We start from the raw sequence: 19,941 nt of genomic DNA, 5'->3' as shown, positions 1-19,941 counted from the left end.
GAATCATCTCCTCGGTCCTTCTCTGGATATCTTGACTCATTCCAGGCCCTCCACAGTTCTTCATTTTTTTCTCCATAAAATGAGATGCTGGCCCTCTGAAACAAGCACCTGCCCTACTCTACACAGCCACAATGCTCCCATTCTCTTCCAACAGGCCTGTCTCCTCAAACCATTTGACACTCAGCCCCTCCAACCTGGTCTTGAGGAAACTTCTGTTTTCTTTTGAATTGTTTTTGACTCTGAGTCTTACAAGGTGTGTTTCTGTGAGTTCTCAAAAGAAAACATCCCAGTGTTTTTTTATTTTTAAATTTTTATTTTTTTGCCTGCTTTGAATAACTACTACCTTAGGCCAGTTACCCCATCTGTAAACTACGGATAACAGCAGATTGCAGGGGTGCTGGGGAGGGTTAATTATATACAGAGCATGCAGGGGTTGAGCAGATACACAAGTGTTCTAGAAGTTCTTGGCATAATACTATAGCATTACAATAATTCTGGCTTGCAAATTATACCCCAGCAGAGGCATCACATGGAAAAGCGGGTCTGACCCCATGGCCTACAGAAAGTGAAATGGAAAAAATAAGTTGTGAGATTGGACGACTCCCCCGATACCTTTGGGAAAGGCAGCATGAACTCTTGCATGTGGGACCCACATGGAGGGAATACATTTCCGGATCCCAAAGAGGAAACTCTTGTCCAGGGTGGCCTGGCCTGCAGCCAGGATCTGGCTGCTTCTCCTTCCTGGACCTCAAAGCAGAGATGGGAAGGGAGGGAACCAGGGAGGATTTCTGCGGTTGCTTGAAAGGTGGGGCTGACAATGAGGATGTCCTTGCCTTTCAGGTTTTCTATTTGGGCTTCCCCTACTGCTGGGTAATTAAGTAGTTGTGTAGCAGAAACTCGACTTAATGTGTAATTTGAGATATTTAAGTCTAGGGAGACCCAAAATAAACATCATAGTCCAAGTCAACTTCTGGGTCTTTCCGCCATATCCCCCCCACCCCCACACTCATGCACGCACACACGCTCGCACCACACGAACACGCACACAGACACAGATTATTTCCCGGGAAATGTCAGAGCAAGTAGATCACGGGAGGTGAAGGGGCCATGAGTTGTGGGGGCTCCTATGGTGGTTTGGGGAAATTAAACTGGCTCATGGAGGATAACAGTTCTGTGTAAGTGGAGATGGAAAAAGCAAATAGTTATATCCCGAAGGGCCCATTTGCTGTCAATTCCATTGCATCACCAATGTGGTGTGGTTGAGTGGACCAAATCAGACCCAAGCTGGAAGCCAGCTTCTGCCCCCTGCCGCCCTCTGGTCTCAGGCTGGGGAAGCCGCCACACACACACACACACACACACACACACACACACAGCTCCCAGCCCTTCCCAGCCCAGAGCCGCAGGCAGTTAGACCCCCTCCAACGCAGCCAAATTAGAGTCTTGCATTAACAGCGCCACGGTCCCTACAGGATAGAGGGGAGAACGCCGGGCAGAGGGCCCAGCTGGAAGACACAAGGACCCAGGAAAAGAATGATTCAGGCAATTCAGGCTATCACCCAAGGAAATCAATGTTCTTAGAGAAGTTCTTGGAGCTGAGTTCTGGTTCTCACACCTCAAGCTAAGTGATGTCCACTTGGGATGTCCAGTCACATTCCAGGGCCAAGGGCCCTGGAGACAGCTGCCTCATTTCCAGAGATGCTCAGTGGGGGACAAGGCTGTGTGCTGAGTGTGCACCCCAGGAAAAATTCTCTCTCTCTCTCACACACACGGAGGGGAGAAAGAGAGCGAGAGAGGAGAGCGAGAGCGAGAGAACGCACAGGGGCTGTACACGGACCTTATTTGGTTCATAACCAAAGAGCAACAGGAGGTACCAAGAAGAGACTTGGAGTCATACTGTTAACCGCGGGGACCCCCAAGCTCTAAACCTGGACCATTTCTCCCGACAGAGCCATGCCTGCGCTCCTTCAACCCTTGGCACTCATCGTTCCCACGGCTCTATCGTCCCGAGTTGGCAGTGCCCTGGGACAAAGCTACGACTTCCCTGGGGTGAAAAGGGAAGCAAACAAACACTCCGGCCTCCAGCTCTCAGCCCCTGATTGAAGCCGCCGACCCCGGCCGCATCTGTCCTCCCGACCGCAAGTCCCGGCACTAGCACCAAGATTTCCTGCGGACAAGCGGCACGGAGGCTCTTTTAAGAAGGGGCCGGGCACCTTATCCCTAAGAAGGGGTCTCGACACCGCCTTTCCCCACCGCGCAGACCCACCATCAACCGACTCGCTTTAAAGCACCCCGCGCCACCCCCTCAAGGGCGCTGCTGGCGCGCACAGGTCCCAGGGCCGGGCGCACGCGTCTGACCTCAGCCCGCGGCGTACATGGGGCCGGGCTGGGGGCGCCAAGGGAGCCCCGGCGCCCGGCGGCACGACCCGGGGGGCTGGCGCCAAGGCAGCCCCAGGAGGTGGCGGCGGGCTGAAGCCCAGAGGTGCGCCGGCAGGGCGGGGATGGGGGTCGGGGGCACTGGGAGGGCGGGGCTTAGGCCTTGGTCCCGCAGCTCGACCGGCGGAGGGGCGTGGCCAGCGGGGCGATCTGGGCGTGGCCTGCGGGTGGGAGGGGCGTGACCTGAGGGGGCGGGGCGCGAGAGGCGGTCTGGGGCATGCCCAGGGGCGTGGCCTGCGGGCGGCCCGGGAGTGGGCAGGGGGCGTGGCCTGCGGGCGGCCGGGGCGGGGCGCGCGGGCCGTCTGGGGCGGTGCCTGCGGGGGCGGGGGCGGGGCCTGGGCGGCCCGGGGGCGGGGCGCGCGCCGGCCGGGGAGGCGGGGCCGCGGCGCGGGGCGGGCGCTGGCGGCCCGAGTGTCACACACGCGGCGCTTCGGGAGGCGGCGGCGGCGGCGGCCGGGACGTGCACGAGCGCGCGGGCTCGGGCGGGCAGGCGCCGGCTGCCTCCTCCGATCTCTCTGGCTCGGTCGCTCCCTCCGCCCGCTTGCCCGTTGGCGGCGAGGGGCCCGGGAGCGTCGCCCCGGCGCTCTCGGCTAGGGGGAGCGGGAGGGAGAGGAGGAGGAGGAGGAGGCGGAGGAAGAAGCAGCGGGGCGCCGCCGAGGACACCGACAAGTTCCCCGCAGCGGCCGCGGATCCCGGCCCAGGCGGCGGCGGCGGCGGCGGCGCCGACGGGGCAGGAGCGTCCGCGGCGCGGGTGCCCCGGCCCGGGATCCCATGAGACGCGCCCGCGAGGGGCGCGAGATCCGAAGCCCGGGCGGCGCGCGGCGGCGGCGGCGGCGGCGGAGGGGGGCGCTGCAGCTGCCCGCGCCCGCGAGCGGCCGGCAGGAGGCGGCGGAGAGAACTTGAACTTGGTGCCGGGAGCGGGCGCCCCGGACGGACGCCCCCCGCGGGACGCTGGGCGGCGGCGCTGCCCCCCGGATGGCCGCGGCGGCGGCGGCGGCCTGGGCTCCCGCGCCGCGGCCCTAGGCGGCCTCTCGCCATGGCCAAGTGGCTGAACAAGTACTTCAGCTTGGGCAACAGCAAGACCAAGAGCCCCCCGCAGCCCCCGCGCCCGGACTACCGCGAGCAGCGGCGCCGGGGCGAGCGGCCCTCGCAGCCCCCCCAGGCCGTGCCCGCGGCGCCCTCCGCCGCCGCCGCCGCCGCCGCCTCCTCCTCCTCCTCGGCGTCCTGCGGCCCCGCCGGGGCCTCCTGCTTCTCGGCGTCCTCGGGCTCGCTGCCCGACGACAGCGGCAGCACGAGCGACCTCATCCGCGCCTACCGCGCGCAGAAGGAGCGCGACTTCGAGGACCCCTACAACGGGCCCGGCTCGTCGCTGCGCAAGCTGCGCGCCATGTGCCGCCTGGACTACTGCGGCGGCGGCGGCGCCGAGCCCGGCGGGGGCCAGCGCGCCTTCTCGGCCTCGTCGGCGTCGGGCGCCGCGGGCTGCTGCTGCGCCGCGTCGGGCGCGGGCGCCGCCGCCGCCTCCTCGGCCTCGGGCTCCCCGCACCTCTACCGCAGCAGCAGCGAGCGCCGGCCCGCCACGCCGGCCGAGGTGCGCTACATCTCGCCCAAGCACCGGCTCATCAAAGTGGAGAGCGCGGCGGGCGGCGCGGGGGACCCGCCGGGGGCCGCCTGCGCGGGCGGCGGCCGCACCTGGAGCCCCACGACCTGCGGGGCCAAGAAGCTGCTCAACAAGTGCGCGCCCGCCGCCGCCGCCGAGGACAGCGGCGCCGGCAAGAAGAGCGACAAGGTAAGGCGCCCGCCGGCCGCGCGCCGCGCCTGGCTCCCTCCCGGGTGCCGGGGCGCGGGGGGCGGGGGCGGGCCGGCCTCCTCGCCTTCACTCTCCCGGCCTCGTCGGCCTCCCGTGCGCCTCCGGCCGCTGCGCCCCACCGCCCCGCTCGGCCCCGTGCACCCGCTGCCCAGTGCCCGGCGGGTCGGGGCCCCACCCCGCCCGGCCCCGGGAGGAGCCGGGTCGCCCGCCCTTCCGGCCGGCCGCGGAGCCAGGTCCCACCCAGACCTGTCAGCGACTTCAAAGAGCTTTCTGCCCGGGTCTTGGCCCCACGCGCCGCCCCCGCCCCGCGCGCGGGATCCCCCCAGGTCCGGGGCTGGCAGGGCGCTCGCGCCGGTGGCAGGTCCCGACGCGCTCCTCGGAAACGAGTCCACGGACGCCCCTGCTGTGCCCCCACTCCCAATCCCCGGGGCATCTCGTGCTGGGGCTGCCCCCGGGGGCTCCCCGCGTGAGGGGCCTTTCGGGTTAGAACCAGGGCGCAGTCTCAAGAGCGCGCGGTCCCGCTCCTTGTCCCCCCCGCACAGCCCTTCCTTCCTGACCCCACTCTCACCCCCTTCTCCGGGAACCGGGGCTGCCGGCGACCGCTTTCCTGCTCAATCTTCCCCACCTGCTCTGCAGCCTGACTGGCCGCACCGGACCCTGGGCCTGCATTCACCTCGCCCTTTCCAACGAGCCTCGCTCTCCTCCCGCGCTGCCTGTCTTTTTTGGCCTGTTTTGCCCAGGGGTCTGCTCTGGCTCTCAGTGCCTGACCTCCTGTTCTTCCTCCCAACCTTATATGTCCCAGAGGGAAACTTTTGGCCAAGCCAAGCTCATGGGGGGAAGAGCAGGGTTGGGGACCCTGAGCAGTCTTGGGGGCTGGATATCCAGACTAGAGTGGAGGGGGACCAAAACCCACCAGCTGGTGTTTGGAGAGGGATTGTGTTTTGCTTCCCAGACAGGAGGAGTCAGGGGGGATGTTCCCGCCTGCCCTCCTGGTATGGCGCTGTACAGGTGTTGGAGGTGCTCCTCTCCTCCAGGGTCCCCGCCTGAGAATTCACCTGGGCTGTGAACCCTGGGCTTCCTAAGCTCTGGACAGCCACGCCCACAGGACCAGTTGCTGGGAGCCAGGTGGCCAGCTGGAGCTGCTGGGGGTCAGGGTGGGGGCGTCGTTTTTCCTAAGTGTGGGCTTGGGCTTGTTCTGCAGAGGGGGAGGTTCTGTGTGGCTGGGTGCTGGCCGGCCAGGGAACTCTCCGCTGCCAGGGCACCAACGAGGGGGCCAAGGCCTGGTTCTTGTGATGCCCCCTGGGGTATGGGGGCTGAAGCCTTCCTCCCTTCCTCCCTCCGGCTCCCGAGAGCCCTTCTTAGACTTTCCGGAACCAAGCATGGTTTCTTAATCAGGGCTAGCCCAGACCCTGTGGAATAATCTCTTTTATAGCAGGAATCCCAAGATCTGACTCTCCTTGGCTTTCTGGTTTTTCTCTGGGGCTTCTCTGTGCCCTCCCTGCTGGGGGCTAGAGGGCCCTCTTGGGGAGTGACATGGTTCCCCATGGTACAGTCAGGAAGAGCACGGTGGGGGCCCTTTGTGTTAGGGGTGGGCTGAAGAGGGACCACCTCCCAACCCTGTGGGGCAGAACCTTGGGGGAGGGATGGCAGCAGGGTTGGCCCTGTGCGAGGAGAGCCTGGCTGTTCAGGGAGTTGCTGGCAAAGCTGCTGGAGGTGGGGTCAGGGTTGGGTAGGGTTGGGCAGGAAGCAGCAGGGCGGGTCAGAGAGCACCTGTAAGTTTATGAATGAGAGCTGATAGTGTTTGTGAGGCGCCTGGAAAGCTCTCCTGGGTTGTGTTTTGCCTACCAGGCTGTGACTGTGAGCCCGTGGGTCTTCTGAACAGTTATTCTGGTCCCCGTGGTGGGGGTGGGGTGGGGGTGGGGGTACTGTGGGGAATGTCCCCTCTTTCTTAGCTAGAGGAGGGGACTCCATACTACCCCCACAGGAGGGGCATGGTGCTGTGGTCAAGGGGTGCTGGCAGAAGCAGAGTGCAGAGATCCAGTGTGGGGGAACCAAGGTGCTGGGATCCAGTGTGTGGAGGGAGAGTGTGGGGATCCATTCTGGGGGAGGCAGGGTGCCGGGATCCAGGCTGGGGAGGCAGGGTGCTAGGATCCAGTGTGGAGGAGGGAGGTGGGGTGCCAGGATCCAGTCTGGGGAGGCAGGGTGCAGGGATCCATTCTGGGGGAGGCATGGTACCAGGATCCATTCTGGGGCGGCAGGGTGCTGGGATCCAGTCTGGGGGAGGCAGGGTGCTGGGATCCAGGCAGGGTGCTGGGATCCAGTCTGGGGAGGCAGGATGCCAGGATTCAGCCTTTGGCAGTGCTGCCTGCCATAGAGCACCTGTGGTGGTCCTGGGAACTGGCTCTTCTCCTCTGGCCATCTCTCTCCTCCACAGGTTCTGGGCTCCCCCTGGAGCACCATTCACTCAGCCAGGACAGACCCCTTTGGGCAGCCCAGACCCCAGCTGTTTTCATTCCTGCCCTCCCCCTCAAAGTGGGAGTGCCGGATAGTCCAGGGGCCCACCCCCAACCCCAGTTCCTGGCTGGGCAGCCAGAAGGAGGCCTGGTTTTCACATTAGTCCAGCCAGCCAGCCTCTGCGTGGCCAGGTCCACTGCTGACCTGGCCCTGGGCTCCGAGGGCCTGCCTTCTGCTCCCCACCAGGACGGCAGGAAAACCCTGCTCACCCTCAGCCTTCTCTCAGCAGTTCTGGTGAGGGTGGAGAAGCACCCCCGGGGGTTGTGCCCTGTGCGTGGAACAGCAGCAGGCCTGCATGGAGCCACGGCACACCCAGGCCTCCTCTTCCTCTCCCTGCACAGCCCTGCTGCAGCCAGCCCCTGCCGCTGGTTCTAGCCAGAGCACCCCTTCTGGAAGGAAGGACGCGCTCTGAGTGGGGCTTCTTTCACCAGCACTAGTTTGGTGCTGGGAGATCTGACCCCACGGGGGTGGGCCTGGAGGGCCGGGACCTCCTCAGATGCTCATCATCTCAGGTTCCTGGCCTCCCAGAGGACCTGAGGCACCTGCTCACTTCATCTTTGCTTTCCCCCTTGGTTTTGTCTTGGGGGGCACTGGTGAGGTGGCTTGGAGCTGGAAATAGATGAGAGATTTCAGTGCAGCACATGAGGTGAGTGCAGCCTGCAGGAGCCTTGAATGTGGCAGTGCTCTGTGTGTGTGTGTGGTGTGTGTGTGTGTGTGTGTGTGTGTGTACACGCATGTGTGCAAGACACACCTTGACATGGGGGTGCTGTGGGAAACCAGAGCTTTCTTGCGGTGTGTCTCTTGGGGATGGAGGTGACGGGAGTAAGGTGGGACAGGGTTTGTTCTCACAGTCCTGGTCGTGGTGGGGGCTTTGGGCCAGGAAGGAATGCCACCAAGCCGGGGCAGGAAGCAGCTGTGCAGGGGGTGGGTCTGAATGAGGGGCCCACTGCAGTACCATCCTAGTGAGAGGCAGCCAGTGCCGGAACCTCAGGATAGAACAGGGAACTTCGGCAGCTTGATTATTCTCTAAGATCATCTGTGTAGAGAATCTTGATGACAAAAGACAGCATCTCGCCAGTTCTCCTCTGCGGTCAAACAGGACTCACCCAGGCATGTTTTTGCTGAAGTCTTGTTTCTTTTCTAATAATTAAATTAAATGTTGTTTCCACCCAACCTGAGAAAGGCAAAGATGCGTCATAATATCCGTGTCCCCCATTTTAAATACATGCTCGGACCAACACATTCTGTTTTGTGGGAATACACAGTGGAGTGCGGGAACATGTTTTCTGAGGAATAGATACGTTCTTGTCTAATTTTTTATTCTGACACTCGGCACACAGTTTCTGAGTGGCTTGCTGGCCTTGTGGTGGGACCCGGGAGAGAAAGTCAGGGGTGGCCAGGTCTCCAAGGAGAAAGCTTCTCAGTGAGCTATTGAATCGCAGCTTCTCTGGGTCTGGTCTGGGATGGAGACAGGGTCAGCTAAGGGTTCCAAATGGCCACCTGGGAAATTTCAGGAAAAAAAAAAAAAAGCCAGGACATCCACTGGAAAGTCAGAGAGGGCTTTCAGGAGGAGGTGACTTTGAAGCTGGCCCTGGAAGGAGAAGCTGGGAAGTTGAGTCGAGGGCGCTCTAGGCAGCCGGGATAGGACAAGGGCGAGAAAGGGGGAGGGAGGCTTCGCTGGGCCAGTGTGGTGGGAGGGCAGAAGGTAGGCAGTGTCCGGGGTCCGGGGTGCCTTGCTCGGTGTGGTGACTTGCCCTGGTGTCCTTTTCACATAAAATCCCTGAGGTGGGGTCTGATGGAAGCCAGGATCAAATGCGAGTCATTGTCAGATGCGAGTCACTGTCAGTCATTTCCATGTGATTAACGGCCACTTCCTCCAATTCTTAGAAAGGAAAAGTGAGAGCCAGGCTTGGTAGCTGTGGTTTGGCTTTAGACACTTTCTCCTTTGAAGTCCTGTCCTGGGAAAGTAGGGTGAGAGGAACGTGGCAGATCAAAGCCCCTGGCTCCCCAAGGGTGAGTCCCCAGGTTTTTGGCTCAGCATGGTCACCAGTCCGGTGTTACCCACAGAGGTGGTGGAGACCTGCGTTAGTGAGCTTCTGTTGCATAACAGATCACCCCTCACTCCGTGGTTTGAAGCCAGGGTTGAGCAGACTTTTCTTTCTTTGGGGGGGTGGGGAAATGGGACACACCCAAGCTGTACTGGTGGCCACACCTGTCCTGGTGCTCTGGGCTTGCTCCTGCTAATGCTGGTGGGTCCAGGCTGAGGTCTAGCCCCTGTGTGTGTGCTCAGCCTGAGTCCTTGCTCTCTGCCCAAAGCAGGGTGTTTTTTTTTTTTTTTTTTGCTTTTTGGGTCATACCTGGTAATGCACAGGGGTTACTCCTGGCTCTGCACTCAGGAATTACTCTTGGTGGTGCTCGGGGGACCATATGGAATGCTGGGAATTGAACTCGAGTTGGCTGCGTGCAAGACAAAGTCCCTACCCGCTGTGCTTTGCTCCAGCCCCTAGCAGATATATATATTTTAAAGGACCAGACAGTAAATATTTTATATATATATGTATATATATATATATGTTATGGAGGAGTCACACCTGCTGGTGCATGGGGGACCATGTGGTGATCCAGGATTGAACCCAGGTCTCCCATATGCACTGCAGCCCCTGGAGGCAGCTCCCTGGTCTTTAATGTATTAAGCTTGCAGGCCCAACAGTCCCCAGCACCGCTGTCCCATGCTCATGTTGTCCTTTGAAAGCAACCCAAGATCAAAGGTTTGCAACCTTTTCATACCTACGGACTGGTACTAGATATTCGTGAACCTGCACTTACAAACCATATATGGGGTTGGAGCCATAGTATAGTGGGTAGGGCATTTGCCTTGCATGCAGCTGACCTGAACTTGATCCCCCAGCACCCCATATGGGCCCCCAAGCCCCGTCAGAAGATGAGCCCTGAGCACCACTGAGTGTGTTCCCCCCCTAAACAACCCCAAATAAGTTAATTTGAAAAATAATATATGTGGCCTAAGCAACATGCGAATTAAAGGGTTTTTGTGTTCCAGTAAAATCTTATTTCTAGAAAACGGGGGGCTAGCCTGGGAGCTGTCGTTTCGAAGCTCTGCACTGAATGAGACGTCTTGTCAATGAGCCTGCGTGTCCGCTGAGCAGCTTCCCCACCTCAGCCGGGTTCCCAGTTACCTGCAGTCAGCATGGGGTGTTTCCCCTGCAGCGTTGACCCCAGCTGGCTCTATGCAAACATGGGGGCAGCTGGTTTCCAATGGCCATGACAATGACAGTTCAGCTCTGTTCCCTGCAGGTCACTTGTCCTGAAGTGAGCTGACTTTGTTCGTAATATGGCAGGGGTCCAAGAAAGGACAGAAGCCCTTCAGGTTTCTCCCTCCTTCTCTCCTTCCTTCCTTTCCTTCATCCTCCCTTTCCGTTTGCTTTGGGGCCACGCCTGGCAGTGCTAAGGACATATTCCTGGCTCTGAGCTCAGATATCACTCTTGCTGGCTGCTGGGGATTGACCTAGGTGAGCTGCATGCAGGGCAAGTACCCTGCCCACCGTGCTATCTCCCCAGCCCTGTCCTTCAGGATTCTAGTGGCTGTAAACAGTGGCCTCTGTGGTATCCTATTGATCCAGAAGTCCCAAAGCCAGCCAGGGTCCAGGCAGGAAGGGGGCTGTAATGTTCTGAAGGCCAGAGATGTATGTAGGCTGTGGCAGGGGATGGGTGGTGGGTCTTCACTACGAACCATCAACTACTAGACAGGTAAAGAGATTGTTTTTTTTGGTGGGGGAATTGGGGGAGATGGGCACCCCTGGTGGTGCTCAGGGCTTACTGCTATCTTCAGCACTCCGGGATCACTCATGGTAGGGTTCGGGGGACCATATGGGGTACTGGGAATCAAACCCGGGTCAGCTGCGTGCAAGACAAGCGCCCCATCTGCTGTACTATCACTTTGGCCCAGAGCCTGAGGTTTAGAGGTTGGTGATGCACATGATGACTTCACGGCTTCCAGCTCACTGACCCAGCATCACAATTCCACAGGCCGGTTCAAGCTTCCATGCGTGGGGGCTACTTTGTGGCCCCAGTTTGCACGAGCGTGCCACGTCCCCTTCTTACCTCATGGAGTGTTCTTCTGCCCAAATACTCATGCCTTCCAGTCTGTGCTCCTGGGGAGTCTGGCCCCTCTTTCCTCCCTCCCCGCCTGCCTTACACTTCCGTGCTTGAGAAGTTAATATAGCACTCTCGGGGTATTTTATAGAGAAAATTCTGTGCGCCAGAGTTGGCACTTCCCAAGGGACAGCTGTACAAAGCGTGTGTCTTGTCACCATCATGTCTTCTCATCCTCGTGCCAAGTGCGGGCTTTCTTCAAGTTCCGGCAAGGCCTGCCCGCTCGTTTGTTCTCTGGGAGAAGCCTGGGTCCACAAGGGTTTCCTTAAAATTGATCTGGTGACCATGTCAGAGCGTGACCAAGTTCCCCTGACTTAGCCCCGGAGACCTGACCCGGTCTTCTTCGGGCCCGCAGGACATTTCTGACCCATGAAAATTTGAGCCTTGGAAGGCAAATCTGAAACAGGTGTGGCCTTGAGCAAAGCTGAACTTGCCTGCCCGTCATCCGGCCCGCCCCGAACAGCTGATCCAGGAGCCGGCAGCTCCTGGCATGAGCTGGGCCAGCTCCAAGGGTGGTGGCCTGTGGGGAAGGAGGAGAGAGGTTCTGCCCTCCAATGGGGAGATTGGGGCTGCAGCCACAGTACAGCGAGTTGGGCCTTGCCTTGCACATGGCAAGCTTGATTTCCGGTTTGCTCCTCTCCCCAGCATCTCATATGGTTCCTGGAGCACCACCAGGAGTGATTCCTGAATGCAGAGCCAGAAGAAAAAACAAAAGAAAATAAGTGGAGATGTGTGTGTGTGTGTGTGTGTGTGTGTGTGTGTGTGTGTGTGTGTATGTGTGTATATGTATAGACATATTACTGGACTGCTGGGCTGCTGGCTGCCCCGAAGCTCTAGCTAGTTACAAGGAGAGGGTGGTCATCCCTTTGGCTAGAGACAGAGGCTGCCGTGGACTTTGCAACCTTGGGTCCTCACTTCAGCTGGGCCTGTGTTGACTGAAGAATCGCTGGCTTTTATTTGAGTCTGGAAAGAGTGGTCTTTCCCCAGCAGTGGCGTTAGTCAGGAAAGTGTTGCCCATGCGCCCAGCCAGGCTCTGCTCCTTTGTGCTTTGTGGGTGTGAACTCTTACTCCCTAAATACTCCTGGTGTCCTAAGAGTGAGAGACTGCTCTCAGTTTCCATTTATACAGGAGAAAGACAAAGGCACAGAGCGCTTGAGTAACTTGTCAGAAGTCACACAGCCAGCTGAAGATGGCTGAGATGAGATTTGCCACCAGAACTGGACTTTTAAACCAGGGCACCATCACATCTTACACTGCAGTCACTTTGTTTACGGCTAGAATTCCTCTGTCTGAAAATGCTCCGGCATTTCCCAAAAGGTATGGATTCCTACAGGTTTGTGCCCTGCAACTTAAAGCACACATTCACTCCCATAATCAGGGGCTAGAGCGATAGCACAGCAGTTAGGGCATTTGCCTTGCACGCAGCTGACCTGGGTTCAGTCCCCTGAGCACTGCCAGGAGTAATTTCTGAGTGCATGAGCCAGGAGTAACCCCTATGCATCGCCAGGTGTGACTCCAAAAAGCCAAAAAAGAAAAATAGGAATCACTCCCGTAATCAGTGAGATTCCCAGCCACTACTGCGGGGAGGTGCTGTGATCCCTGGCTGACAGGAGGCATAGGGAACACACCCCTCCTACCCACCCAGCCTGGCCGGCAGCCCCCTGTTCTGAGCCTGGTGCCCTCCGAGGCAGCTGGGCCAGAGCTCCAGCCTGCAGGAAGGGTGACAGCCTGATGGATTTCTAGTCCTTTCCGCTTTTGATTCTGAAATGCCGCCCCAGAGCCATTGAGGAGCGTTGACTGCGGCACTTGCTTCCACAATGGAATTTTCCTTCTCTTCCTGTTTGGTATTTTCCAGTAATATTTCTATTAATGTTTCACTTTCAGAGGCACTGGCTTCCTGAGAGGTTGACTTTCTCAACCGCGGAGCCAGGAAGGACCTCATTTTCCTCTAACGCATCCAGTGCCTTTCCTCTTTCTCCAAGGGGTGCTTTTCTCTGGATTTCCCATTATGTTGTAGAGGAAGGATCTCAAGAGGTGGGTCTGCCGAGGGAGAGGGAATTAGTCAGGGCCCAGGGGAATGACTCAGGCGCCCGTGTTTTCCAAGCAACACTCTAGAGAATTGGCCAAAAAGGGGCTTCTCGGGACCCCACAGGGAGAAGTGACTTGACAGGTGGGTGCGGCAGAGGCAGGGCAGGGACTTACAGCTAGCCCCTGGCTTGCAGGCCAGACACCAGGTTCTCTGCTGGGCCAGGTGAGCCCAGACCAGGTCCTCCTTCCTCTCCTGTATCCGTTAGACAGCCTCTGCCGAGTGGGTGCCAATGCTTGGCTCTGCTCTCCTTAGGGGCTGGGGACAAACAGAAATCCAGGTGGCCAGAGAGATGGTTCAAGTAGGTAGGGCACTTGGCTTGGAAGCAGCAGCCAAGCCAATCCAGGCTCCATCCCTGAGCACAGCGCCTGGAGTGACCCCTGAGCACCTCTGGGTGTGTCTCCCTGCCCCCACCCCCACCCCACATTCATGTTCTTTCTCCTGAGAGGAATCGAGCAAATAATCTATGTTCGTGGAGACGAGGGAGAAAAGGGCAAAAAGGGGTGCTGTTCTGGGGGGGTCCCTGGAGATCGTGTGACTCACATGGCTCTTGGAGACCAGAGCCCCAGGTGCTCTTGGCAGTTCATGGAGACCAAGTGGGATGGGAAATGGGGAGGTGATGGTCAGTTTGGAGACCCTGTTTGGGTCAGCGAAGAGCCCCAGAGAGGGTTCTGCGCAGAGCAGCGACAAGATAATGTTGGACTTGGGTTTGAAGATCGCTCTGGCTGCTCCTGTAGGTAGTGACCCATGGGAGAGTGGGGGGACGGAAAATGGCTCAGGGGACAATGGCGGGATCAGGTCTGAAGCTTCTGAAGCCAGGGTGCTAGCCGGGGCCAGGGGGTGGGCAGTGCAGAGCCTGGGGATTGCCTGAAGACCAGAAAGGGGCAGAGGCTGGGGTGGGAAGGGTTGAAGTGACTTCAGTTTCCCCAACTCAGGGAACTGCCTCGCCCTATTGCAAGGTGCACAGGAGCTGGCCCTGTGCAAGTGGGGGGGAAGCGAGAAAGACCCCAGGGCCACCAGGGACACTGCTGCTGAGCAGAGAGCACTGCACACTGAGCTCCTGGGTGGTCAGGAGAGACCCATCTTTTCTGGGGACTCGCTTGGTTTCTGGGGCAAGCAGAAGGAGGAGGAGGAGGAGAAAGAGGAGGAATGGAAGTTTCTGGACTTCTCCAGGCCCTGGCTAACATCTAAAACTGAAACTGACCGGCAAGTTCTTTGCAGCGACCGCCTCCCTGTTGTGTTGGCCGTGGCTCCCAGGAAGCCAGACAGCCCCCTAATCCCTCGGGTGCATTCCAGAGTCCCGCTCGCCCGCGCGGGGCCCGCGTGGCATCTGTGGAATGGCGCAGCCCCTACCTGCCCTTCCGAGCGGGCGGGCCCCGGCGGGCCGTGCTCGCAGGCCGGGCCTCGCTCGCCTGGCTGGTCCGCACCTCGCACCGATCCTCTCGGTGGGAGCGCGTTTCTCCTGCTTTCCACTTAAACCCAGGGATGTTCAGGAGAGGACACGTCCATATGTTAAAAACAAACAAAACGGAGATAGAAAACCCAGCTCTGATTCAGTAAGTCAGAGAAACCACCACCACCAACATTCACCTGGCTGTTTCCCCACCTGCTTCTTTGTGTTACTTTGTGTGTATGGCAGGCAGGCGGTGAGGAGTGAGGGAATCTCCCCAGTGGGTCTCAGGTGGTACCCCAGGACCACTCCTGACAACACTCGGCCGAGCTGTGTGGGGGTTCAGTGCTCAGGCCTGACCACCAGGCTGCCTGACCCAATGGTGCCAAGCGGCCACTAGGGCCACTGGGCGGGACTCAGGCTAGACTGATCTGCAGCTCTCTACCAGCTCCCTACCCCTCCACCTCCTCTCTTCCGGTGCACCCGTCTGTCTCCATGCGACAGAAATGTGCCTCTCTATTTTCTTTTTACTTAAAGAGGCGGAAAGATTTCCTTGTTATCGGAATTTCCCGGTTGCGTAGTGCTCCTTCGGCGGCTTTGTCTTCTCCCTGGTTACCTCTCATTTGATCGTGCAGCAACGAACACTTCTGTGACTTAATTCTTTCCCAGGACCAGGATTACTTCCCCAGGATTGATTCCTAGAGAGAGAATTGTTGGGTAAGAAAGTAAAGACAAACAAAAAAATTTTTCTTTTTTGAGCCACACCCAGTGTCTACACAAAGCCTGCACTCCAGCATGGGGCTATTCTCTGGCCCAGAAAGTAAAAATTGTGATCGATGCTTTCAAATTGTTTTCTAGAAACACTTAACAAGTTTCTGCCTGTCCCCCTGCTGGGAATGGGACTGCTATAATGATTTGCAATTTCTGGGGCTGCTGATGCCCAGGTACAGTCAATTGTATTTGTTTCCGAAAGCTGTTTATTTGTATCTTTTGTCTTTTTCTTTTCTCCTGTAGGATTTTTTTTTTTCTTTTTGCCACACACAGCATGCTCAGGGGTTGCTACTGACTCTGCACTCTAAAAAATCACTCCTGGCGGTGTTCAGGGGACCCTATGGGATACTGGCGATAGAACCCAGGTCACCGGCTTGCAAAACAAACATCTTACCCGCGCTGTATTCTCACTCCGCCCCCCTCCTGCAGAATTTTTTAAACGTTAATTTTTTTCTTTCTCTTTGTGGGGCCAGTGCCTGGATCAAACCCAGGGTCTTGCACATGCCAGACAGATTCTCTAGAGCTGAGCCACATGTCCAGCCCAAGATTTGTTTCTTGATGACTTGTCAGAGCTGTGTAGAGTCAGGAGCACAAGCCATTGCCAGCCTTTTGAGTTGCAGGATTTTTTTTTTTTTTCATAGATTTGTGTTGGACCTCTGGACTTTGCATCTGCCAGTGGCTGTTTACACAGAATGACACTGTTAAATAAGTTTGGGTTTTGTTTTTTGATTTTGTTTTTGTCCACATCTGGCTCTGCCTAGGGATTGGACCTGTGAGTGCAGGGGGAATGTCTACTGCCTGGATTGGACCCCCTTCACTCAGAGCCTGCCCTCAGCCCTCAAACCAGTGTTGATGTTCCTCATGATTTCTTAAGTGTGTTGCTTAGAAAAATCTTTTCTCCAAGATTTCCCTGTATTTCTGATATGTTGGTGGGTTCTCTCTCTCTCTCTCTTTTTCTTTTTTTTTTTTTTTTTGCACATTGAGATTCACAGCTGCCTGGGGTTTGATTTCAGGGCATGCAGGAGGCAGGTTTCACTGTCATTTTTCTGAATGGCTAGTCTGTCTGACTGTCCTCTCGTGGCTTGCTCTCTGATCTGTATTCCTGCAGGTGCCTTCTTAGACTTCAATATTTTGACTCTGTCTCGCCCTGGGTGTGTTTAGACCCCATCAGCTATTATGATAATGATGGTTTCGCCCTGTCTTGATAAAATGACACCTTTCGTCTGCAGATATCCATGTGCTTATTACACATTCAGCTCCTGACACCTGAGAGAAGTAACTGGGTATTAGCACTTCATCTTTGGATACCAGAGCCGCCGCCGTGGGTGGGAAGAGGCCTGGAGAACTCTGCCCATCTCTGCCCATCTCTGCCCAGGCCAGCTCCCCACTGCAGGCTGGCTGTCTGGGTGTAGTTGGGGGGGACCACGTAACTGGCCTGCCCTGTGGCCCCCTCCCCCCGGCTTCATCTGGGCTGTCCACTAGTTACTGTAGAATCCCCCATCACCCAGTCTCCCCACCACATAGAATCTGGAAGGACCCCAGATAGGCAGCCAGCTAGGGGTGAAAGCGGAGCCCTCGAACTTTTTTTTTTGTCTGAGTTCCGGGAAGCACTGGGGATTACTCAGTCCAGCACCTCCTTTCTCCACACTTGGAAACTTCTAGAAGGAAGGGGGTTTGTCACCTCTGGGCCACGTCTCCAGTCACTCTTTTGCAAGTGGACCTCAGAATGTTTCTGCCGTTCTTTGCAAGTCCAACCCGGGCTCACTGAGTTCCAGGGGCAGGCGGGAGCGTGACTGGCTGGCCTCTCACTTTCTGTACGTTCTCCCCTCGGCTTCTTGGGTCGAGCACAGCAAACGCATCTGACCTCACGTCCCGCAACCCTTCGCCCCAGAGCCAGGTCCCAGGTAGGTCCCCCATTTCTCCAGGCAACGGCTCCCCCTGTCCCCCTGCGGGATCCCAGGTGGTGAGGCATGGATGAACTCCGTGTCCTGGAGCTGGGAGCTTCCTGGGAAGAAGGAGACAGGTGGGCCGAAGGCTGGCACTCAGTTGGTTGTGCTGACAGAGACCCCGCAGGGAGCAAAGTCCGATGCCCACGTGGGTTTCAGCGGGCAGAGAGTAGGGAACCAGTCTGGATTGGATTCCAGTGTGGGGGGCGGGGGGAGAAAGAGAGAGAGAGAGAGAGAGAGAGAGAGAGAGAGAGAGAGAGAGAGAGAGAGAGAGGTGGGTGTGGGGGGAGTGCAACATCCAGGCCTCAGTCCCAGGTTCTAGCAAGGGGCGAGGGCAGACATTGCCTGGCTGCATATTGGTGGCATGGCCTGGGCCTTCTCTGTCCCCTTCCCCTCAAGGTGGGGGAGCTAGGGAAGCTGGGCGCCGGGGGTTGCTCCTGACCCAGTTGCATTCCCACTGTCCATTGTGGCCAGGATTAGAAGCCCTGGGCCGAGCCCCTGGCCCAACTCCTGGGACTCTTAGTCATTTGGACAAGTGATTAACTTCTCTAGGCCCAGGATGCCTCAGCTGCCCAACCCTGCCTTGAGCCCATGAACCCTCCTCACAGCTGGTCTTCAAGCTGGGATAGCTGGGATGACTCCCCCCACCCCAGTACAGGTTTGGTCAAGTGTTCCGTAGGTGAGGTGCAGGGGCAGCTGCCTCCCCTCCCGCCCCCCCCCACCCCCCCAGGACCTGGTGCAGGAAAGGCATGTGTTTTAGCAACTGGGCACAGTGCCCAGGGTGAAGTCAGAGCTTTATGAATGTTGCGATGTTCTTTTGGCCACAGTCGGCTCTGAGCCTCAGCCCAACCCAGAATTTGGAGCTTCCTCAAAGCAGCCCTTTGAGGCCTGGGCAAGTTGTGAGATAGGGCAGGGGTTATGGTGCTCGCCCATGACGGACCTCGGTTCAATCCCTGCCACCAGGACACGTCTCCCAAGAACTTCCAGAAGGAACCTGTGAGCATGGAGCCTAGGAATAAACCCTGAGCAATGCCAGGAGGGCTCTTTTTTTTTCTTTTTGGGTCACACCTGGCGATACAGGGGTTACTTCTGACTCTGCACTCAGGAATTACTCCTGGCAGTGCTCGGGGGACCATATGGGATGCCGGGGATCGAACCTGGGTGGGCCGCGTGCAAGGCAAATGCCCTACCCGCTGTGCTATCGCTCCATTCCCCACCAGGAGGGCTCTTTGGGCCTCCTGAACAGTGCCTGGGTTTGCCCCCCTTCCCTCAGAGCACCTCTCTTTCCTTGAAGGTCAGTTTGTGGATGATTCCCCGTAGCCAGAGATCAGAAGGGATTGGCGGTCTGTTCTGCCTGCTTGCTTTGTATGAGGGGACAGATTTCCACAACACTCCCTAGGAGGGGAGGGTGGTTAGGAGGAGAGGGGACCCGAGATAGAGCCTCACAGAGGGGTGCCCTGAGCTCCAGCCCCAGCACTCCAAAGAAAGGCCCGTGTCCCAGGTAGGGGAATAGATTCCAGCAGGCTGGTAAGAGGCTGGAGGGCACATCCAAGGCACACCCAAGGCAGGCGTTCTCTCTCCTGTCGGCCCATGACCTCTGTGCTAAAGCTGTGGAGACAGTTTGAGGGCTAGAGCGTGGGCTTTGTATGCGGGCAGTCCTCGTTCAAACCCTGACACTGCCCCCCACCCCAAGCGCCGAGCTGGAAGTAGCTCCAGAGCACCAATGGGTGCACCCCTCTCACCAAGACAGCACAAAGAAATCAACTATAAGATCCTCTCTGTGATAGGCGGTGGCAAAGGATGGATGAGTTTTACATCCCCGAGAGCCCAGTTTGGGCTGGGCACTCACTCTTAGTAGATGCTGGTCTCAGGCTAGTGTTGGCAAGTAAACACTGGGAAGGCAGGCAGGCGGCCTTCCTGGTGGAGGTGGCGTGGGGGCTGGGTCTTTGTGAATAAGGAAGATTTGGATATCGGAGATTGGTGGGCTGGTGGAGTGTGCCCTGAAACAAATTGGGGCAGAGGTGTGGTGGCACTGGAGAGCTGGCCGGAAGTCAGCAGGTCTTCAGAGCTGTGCCCCAGAGTTTGGACTGTGGATAGGGAAGGGAGTGGAGCCAAGGCAGCTCCTGGACCATCTGCTTTGGGAGAACCCAGGGTTGAAGGGGGAGGATGGAGGGTAGGACACTTGCCCTTGCGCATGTAGAGCTGGGTTCTGTGATACCACATAGAGTTTACTGCCAGGTGTGATCCCCCCAAAACCAAGAAATAAAAAAGGGGTGTGGGGGGAGGTTACGCTGAGCTTGGAGGTGGGAACACTTGGTGAGAAGGACATGGGGGGATAGGAGGGAGCATGGCAGGTAAGCCAGGGCGTGGCCCCAGCCTACATCCAGAAACTGACATCTGGGTCCGAACTGCATGGAGGACCCTTACCTGACACCAGTCACTAGACGGAAGTTGACTAAACTTCCTTATATAATAATGTTTTCTTGTTTTGTTTTGTTTGGGGGCTACATCCAATGATGTATTTCCATCAAAGTCCCCCTTGAGGACCCTCGCGGTGCCTCCTGCCCTCCCTGCTGTGTGCTTTCAGTCCAGGTCAGGGCTTACTCTGTACTGGGACTTACTCCTGGCATTGCTTGGAGAACTGTATGGGATGCCGACGATCAAACCTGGGCGGACCGTGTGCGAGGCAAATGCCCTCCCTGCTCTACCGCTGAACTGTCGCTCCGGCCCCCGAAACGTGTGACAGAGGGCTAGATTTCTCTGCATCGCTCCTGTCAGTAGCCCTGCTGTCCACTGTGGGGGCTTGGGAGTTACCTAGAGC

At 57.9% G+C, this 19,941-nt stretch overlaps 1 protein-coding gene across 1 annotated transcript in view; it reads left to right on the top strand.

Moving 5' to 3' along the window:
- The first annotated feature begins 2,878 nt into the window (after nucleotides 1-2,878).
- Nucleotides 2,879-19,941, top strand: part of SHB (SH2 domain containing adaptor protein B) — a 106,814-nt gene continuing 89,751 nt past the window's right edge. Inside the window, 2 exon segments of the mRNA XM_056117115.1 lie at nucleotides 2,879-3,303; nucleotides 3,305-4,222. Of these exon segments, the coding sequence (XP_055973090.1) occupies nucleotides 3,208-3,303; nucleotides 3,305-4,222 (1,014 nt within the window). The 5' untranslated portion in view covers nucleotides 2,879-3,207.

This window comes from Sorex fumeus, unplaced genomic scaffold (assembly GCF_029834395.1).
Source record: "Sorex fumeus unplaced genomic scaffold, SorFum_2.1 ptg000034l, whole genome shotgun sequence".
In the NCBI taxonomy this organism is placed as follows: domain Eukaryota; kingdom Metazoa; phylum Chordata; class Mammalia; order Eulipotyphla; family Soricidae; genus Sorex; species Sorex fumeus.
Note: the sequence above shows the minus strand (reverse complement) of the source record. Positions and strands in the feature narration are given on the sequence as shown.